The sequence below is a fragment of the Vombatus ursinus genome, unplaced genomic scaffold, assembly GCF_900497805.2.
Source record: "Vombatus ursinus unplaced genomic scaffold, bare-nosed wombat genome assembly UNPS02005459.1, whole genome shotgun sequence".
Classification (NCBI taxonomy): domain Eukaryota; kingdom Metazoa; phylum Chordata; class Mammalia; order Diprotodontia; family Vombatidae; genus Vombatus; species Vombatus ursinus.
This window is the reverse complement of record NW_020945237.1, coordinates 13,983,527-13,990,691: the sequence shown is the minus strand read 5'-3', so window position 1 is coordinate 13,990,691 and position 7,165 is coordinate 13,983,527. Positions and strand designations below refer to the sequence as shown.

Below are 7,165 nucleotides of genomic sequence, written 5' to 3'. Positions count from 1 at the left end.
AGGATGGTGGCAAAGGAAGCCCTTGGTAAACTGTCAATCGCCATATAAATATGAGTTATCTATACAAATCGTTGCCTTTATTAAAAAATCAAATAGTTCTGGGCCAACCTGATGAAACATTCAGGCAAGGCCTGGTTTTGCTTTCCAGCTGCTTTGTTTTAGATCTTGCCTGCTTATAGGCCAAAGGCCAAGAACAAAGGGCTGCCATATAAGTTCCTGGTGTAGTTACCAGATTCTTCCCTAAGCAATGGGTCAGAGAATGGAAGGCTGCTGATGGGGAATGCCAAGGCAGGTTCAAGAAATAGATGAACAATTTCAATTGCATACTTGCTGTGTGGGGAAAGGAAGTAGAGGTATAACCACAAGACAGCAAGAGAGACAGTTCAGAAGATACCCCGAGGCCCAGTTTCAAAAGAAGCTGGAAAGGAAACTGCTACTGAGAAGCCAGAATGGCTAATGGTGAGGACAGAAAGACCTGGCAGAAAGCAAAGAGCATCCCAGAGTCTAAGAGTCAGAGCTGGAAATAGTGCCGGGCCTGATATATTGGGGCTGAGGATGCCCCACGATCCTTGGGTTGCTGGGCAAGGGAGAGTGAGTCACCTTGCCATCTTTTCAGCCACAGCTGATAGAGATCACGACTGTTGGTGTCACCTCTGAATATGAAGCAAGGAGTCCAACTACAAGCATACTGCTCACAAAACCAAGCCAATATAGAAATAAACACGCCATCCAATGCCACCCTTCATATTGGCTGAAAAACTTCCAGCCCACTCAAGTTTCCTGGTGTCACGGATGTGTCAGATGGCAGTGTGCTCATCATTATATATTTGAGGGGGAGGGAAGGACAATTCTAATCCTGTGTTATGCTGCATACTTTTACCAAAAATGTCTCTCCTATTTTATGGGAAAGATACTTTTGGTAAAATTATTCAGTATAACCTTCTTACAGGACCTGTAATATAGGTGAATGGCTCAATAGATACTTCTGTTGTTCTTTAACCTCAATACATGTGAATTCTCTTTCCAAATTTACTTTGTCAGCTGACTCTTTACGAGGAAATCCCATCTTTTTAAGATTTTGTGAAAATTGTTTTGAGAACCCACATGTAAAGAATCATCACTCTTAGATCATTCCTCTAAGTAAACTTTCCTCAAGTGGGTGGCACAAAGTGGATTTATTGATTCATCAATATATCTATGCCACTTTTCTCCTTTATACCTTTAGGGAAGTAGGGAAAGGAGAAAGATAGGAAATGGATCTTTCAGTAAAAGGATTAAATTTCTAGAAGACTAAGGTGGGTGTGGAAAAATATTATTGCTATTATTATTTTACTACTACCACCACCACCAACACTGCCACCACCAACAATAACAATAACAACAACAATAATAATAATATGGCTTCTTGTCTTGTCTACTGGAGGCTTTCCCCAGAAGACAGGTCTTGCCACATAATATGGCATCTCTTCAGCTACTATGTAAATAAAATATGCCTGGTATGTCACTTTGTCACTGCAGAAAAAAAAATCATTATGGATGAACTCTGAGCCCTCTCCATTTTCACTTTTCTCCTACCTTCCAACATAAGCCCAGTGTTGGGCTGTTTTTTAATCTAATCCCTACATCCTTGGAAACCTTAATTTCTATAGTTTGGGAAAATAGAAACTGCCTGCTAAAATTTCCAACAACTGCTTTCAGTTGTCATAATCAGCAGATATATTTAAAATTAGTCATTTCCTGTCTGCTGCCAGTCACCACTGCCTGTTTGCCATGCCTCTTACTGTGCTCTGCCCCCAGCACAAGACTCCGCACGCCGGTCGATTCAACAAATTCAGTTCATGCCCTACTTCATGTAGGGTGCTGTCCTAGTCACTGGAAGACTACAAAATTTGGGAATAACATGGACCATGTCCTTGTGGCTCCTATTCAGATCATATCCAGGATCAATGTGCTGAACTGTGGATACCAGGATTTAAGGAGGGCATTGATAAACTGGCATCGATCCTAAGGTGAACAAGATGGTGAAGAATTCCATCCCATCCCATCTCAGAATGAGCTGAAGGAACTGAGGCTATTTAAAAAAGAAGCTAACATCCCCTCTTCCCCAAGAAGTCTTTCCCAGGTCCCTTTATTGCTAGTGCCTTCCTTCTGAGATTATCCAATTTATCCTGTATAGATCTTGCTTACATTATTTCATGGAGTCTCCTTCATTAGACTGTGAGGTTCTTGAGAGCGGGAATGGGTTTTTTGTCTTCTTTTGTATCCTCAGTACTTAGCACAGTGGCAGGCATATAGTAAGCACTTAATGTTTATTGACTGAGAAAACTTGGGAAAATCTTCAAAGCTCTCTTCCATTATGGGAAAGGCTGTTGCATGTAAGATTTTATCATACATTTATTAATTTGATTTTATCATAAATAACTACCTAGAAGAGAATTGGGAGCAATGGGTTGAAATTTCAAGGAGGCAGATTTCATGTATATGTGTGTATGTATATATGTATATGTATACATATTCACAAACATATACATGTATATATGTGTATATCTATCTATACATACATGTATGTATATGTATGTATATATAGCTAGATATCTATATATATTTCTATATAACTATACTTATATAGATATCTATATATCATATATATTTGTGTATACATATATACATACATACATATATGTATGCATATGTGGGTATATGTGTGTGTATATACATAGAAGGTTCTATATATATACATGTGTGTGTATATACATAGAAGATTCATATGTGTGTGTGTGTGTTTATATATATATATATATATATATGTATGAACCTTCTAGCAACCATGGCTGTCAAAGAATGAAATGAGCTGCCTTGGGAAGGAATGAATTCTCCTTTCTTCAAGCTATACAAGAAGAAGCTGTAAGATTATTTATCAGGTCTTCCGTAGAAGGGACTTGCTCATTAGGGAAGGTGTTCATCCATATGATTTCTGAGGCCATTCCCTCCATGAGATTCTATAGTTCTGCAGTAAGTGTGTCTGCTTGCTACATGCTAAAGTAACCAGGGCCTATAGAGAATAAATAATAAAAAGCTTCTGGTCACTGACACAATTCCCAATCCTGAATTCTCTTACCTCACCCTCTTTCCCAGGAACAGGGTGGGTAGCTTTAACACACAGTAGTTGCTTAATAAATACAAGTTGATTAATTGACTAGACAAGAGAAGAGGGAGGCAAATGGGGCAGAGGTGATTTTGCCTTACCGAAACCAGGAAGAGCACATTATACTTGAAGATTTGTATATCATTGCTAAGTCAACTGCCCCTTCATGAAGCTGGCAGCAGAGTTCCCTTTCAAATGTGATTTTAAAATATATCATCACTGAGCAGCATACCATCCAAGGGCTTTGTGAGTAGATTTCCAAAGATTCATGAACAATATCAATGACTTGTGATATCTGAGATTGAGATTGATTGATTTGTGATTTGATTTCAATTTTTCATAGCTGTATTTCAAAATGATCAGTTTCCTTTGTAATCCATATATTTTATTTTATACATTCAAAAACATTATTCTGGGAAGGGATCCATCCATAGACTGTTTCCAAAGGGGTTTATAACACACAAAAGGTTAAGAACCCATGATCTAGTTCGACTCTTATTTTACAGAAAAGGAATTTGAGGCCTCCAGGGGCAGCTTAGTTGAAGAGAGTGCTCGGCATGGTGTCAGAAAGACCTGAGTTCAAATCCAGCCCCAGATACTTACTAGTTATGTGACCCTGAGCAAGTCAGTTAACCTCTGTTGCCTCAATTTCTTCAACTATAAAATTAGGAAAATAATAGCATATACTCACAGGGTTATTGTGAAGATCAAATGAAATAATATTTATAAAATGTGCCTATACATAGTTATATAGTAGGTGCTATATAAATGCTTGTTCCCTTCTCTTCCTAAGGTTAGATGATTATTTTACATAACAATCTCCCAGCCCTACCCTACCTCCAGGATTATTAATCTCTGTCCGGGTCACTTTAGAGAACTCGTGGGGCAATCTCTAGAATTCTGTCCACAGATTCTGAATTTGAATTTAAACCTATTGCCCACCTAACAGCCCGGTAGTTTTATTTTCATCACGATATTAGTGGACGCTTTGAGACCTTCTAATATTTTTTTATTTTGCTGTAGAGGCAAATCTTGCATATGTAAATGACTGTGAATTGTGTATCACGTAGTAATTCCATTTTAACAGTATTCTACGACTCTACAAAGGCAAGAAAAAAATTAATCCTAGTGACTACAAATGAATAAATTGAGGACGTACTTATTTCAACCAATTAACAAGAGCTTTAACATTTATAATCCATAAAAGTTCTCCTGTAAATGTAAATTATATCAATATGGTCCTGCTTATATAAGAGGCTGATAGCTGTCCACCCTCTGCAGAAGTGTCTCCGAATATCCAGGGGAATAATACCTGAAAAAGAGAATTTCCTATTAGATTCTTGTGAATGCATCTAATAAGCTAGGTAGAAAAAGATTCATCCCTATCAGATGTTTTTATCTGAAATGATTCCTTGAGTCAAACCTCAAATACACCCTCGAGAATTCTGCATAATTATTCTCCAGTAATGCTTTATGCATAACTTAAGAGAATATCAATGAACAGAATACTGCCTCAAAATAATGGCCAACTCTTACCAGATAAATGGCAAAATATTTAAGGAAATGAATGTCACAGCAAGGAGGAGATATTTTCAAAGCAAGAGACTTTCTATTCAATGACAATATTTTATTATAGCAATCTTATTTCTCTTATACTAAATGACTGGTGTGACTAAACATTTTATCTAGTGACTTTCTTTTCATAAGAGCAACAACCCAGTGTACTATAGCTTACCAACTTGGCCATTCTCATTAACCTAGAAACAATTCCCAAGCCATGCCTTAGAGAGCAGCTCACCCGTAAATCTCAAATATTTCTGGGAGTATATAGTTACTTCTAAGAAGCTACTTTTGAATAGCTGATCCCATTTTTAAAGTTTTCATTAACAAATAACTGCCATTTGCAAAGGGTCTGAGATAAGAGAAAAGAACTATAATAAACAACTAGTTTACAAATCGTTCATCTCGTAAACCCTACAAAATGCATCATCTCTGCTAGGTAGTTCTTAAACTTCTAGAGCACTATGAATTTATGTTTTCATAGAGATAATCTTATAACAACATAATTTTTTAAAAATTAACATATCAGGGAACAGTTTGACTTTTTGTGATAAAATGGCTTCATATGACATGAAAAAAAATATGTGCACAGAAAACAGTGGTAAATAAAACTTGACAGATTAACTAGGAGAAAATCTGTGATAGGAACTTACTTTTTAAACAAGCATTTATTAAGTACCATTATGTGCCAAGCATTGTGCTAAGGACTTTACAAATATTTTCTCATTTGATCCTCACAACAACCCTTCTAGGTAGGTGCTATTATAATCCCCATATTGCAGATAAAGAAACTGAGGCAGACAAAAATCAAATGACTTGCCCAGGGTAACACAGCTAGTAAGTGTCTGAGGAAGGATTCAAACTCAGGTCTTCTCTACTCTATGAACTTCTACACCTGACTACATCTTAAAGTGAGGAAACTAGGGAAGACAGAGGTTAAGTGACTTGCTCAGGGTCACTTAGCTAGTAAGTGTCAAATACTGGATTTGAACTCAGGTCTTCTCAGACTCCAAGCCTCCACTCTGCCCACTGCTCCATCTTACCCTCCTATCCAAGATATGGGAGACTTGGAGGAACATGGAGAGGGAGCGGTTGCAAAAAGTAGCTAGCTCTTCAATATCCTCTTGAAAATAGCAGCAATCAAGGCGCACCTGGATGGCGCAGTGGATAGAGCACCAGCCCTGGAGTCAGGAGGACCTGAGTTCAAATCTGGCCTCAGACACATGATACTCACTAGCTGTGTGACCCTGGGCAAGTCACTTAATCCCGATTGCCTCACAAAAAAAAGAAAGAAAGAAAGAAAGAAAGAAAGAAAGAAAGAAAGAAAGAAAGAAAGAAAGAAAATAGCAACAATTGGGGCAGCTAGGTGGAGCAGTGGATAGAGCACCAGCCCTGAAGTCAAGAGGACCTGAATTCAAATCCAGCCTCAGACCAAACACTTGACACTAGCTGCGTGACTCTGGGCAAGTCACTTAACCCCAATTGCCGGGGAAAAAAAGAAAGAAAAGAAAATAGTAGCAATCCAAAAAAAGGCAAGTCTTACTAGGTTATTCTCCCTAGACAAAACCTAATAGTGGCTATGTTTTGTTCTCTTTTACCTTTCTCTATCTTCAGATGTTTGACCCAATTAAAAAAAAGTCACATAATTTACATTTGACTACTTTTTTTTTTTACAATTTTTCAAGATAAGGTTAACAAAAATATCACTACATTTTCTCAACAGAATGCCTGGAGGCATCCATTGTAAAAAGGTCTCCCCTGGGGAATGTATCCTTCAAATCTTCCTATCCTTGAAAAATCTTCTTCAGCAGTAGGCCTCTTTGAAGTATTTACACTGAGAAATTTATAGCTATATCTGACTACTCTCTCCTTACACTGGGCATAGCATTTAAAATATACTCCCACCTCCTGGATCCCATGTGTCTGTCAGGAGTAAGATCAATGGAAGAATCCCAGTAGATTTTTTTCTTTTTAATGAGGAGGGGAGGAGATGGTGGGGGAAAAAAGATCTCTTTAAAATTAGAGTTTCCGATATGTATCCACAATCTATTGGTCGATTTTGATGTCTCGTCCCCTGTATGTTTAAGCTGTCTGCCACTCACTGTTTACGTGCCCCAGTGAGTCTCAAGAAAGCCTAGTGGGGGGAAGAGTGTGACTGGTAGCCTTCCTTTTCACTTCTGTGGGCAGACTATAATATCAACATTACTTCAGACTTCAAACCATCATGTCCCAAACTTAGAGAGAATCAAAATTAGTCCATCAGGAAAAGATAGGAAACCTCTGCTTCTAAAACTTAAAAAAAATCCAAATCTAACAAAAGCCGTATTTCATCAAGTTTAAAAAAATTATATTTATATAGACAAGTATATATTAAATATCTGAGAGATTTTTATCTTAAAAAGAAAGCCAATAGGAAGAGTATAAATGTTTGTGGTACCATTTGACTATTCCACCAATATA

The 7,165-nt window shown here is 37.6% G+C and overlaps 1 protein-coding gene across 2 annotated transcripts in view; it reads right to left on the bottom strand.

Moving 5' to 3' along the window:
* Positions 1-4,137: 4,137 nt before the first annotated feature.
* Positions 4,138-7,165, bottom strand: part of SPAG6 (sperm associated antigen 6) — an 86,758-nt gene continuing 83,730 nt past the window's right edge. For both annotated transcript variants that reach the window (XM_027847871.1, XM_027847870.1), the window contains one exon: positions 4,138-4,457. In XM_027847871.1, coding sequence (XP_027703672.1) covers positions 4,391-4,457 — 67 coding nt within the window. In that variant the 3' untranslated portion in view covers positions 4,138-4,390. The remainder of the gene's footprint in view (positions 4,458-7,165) is intronic.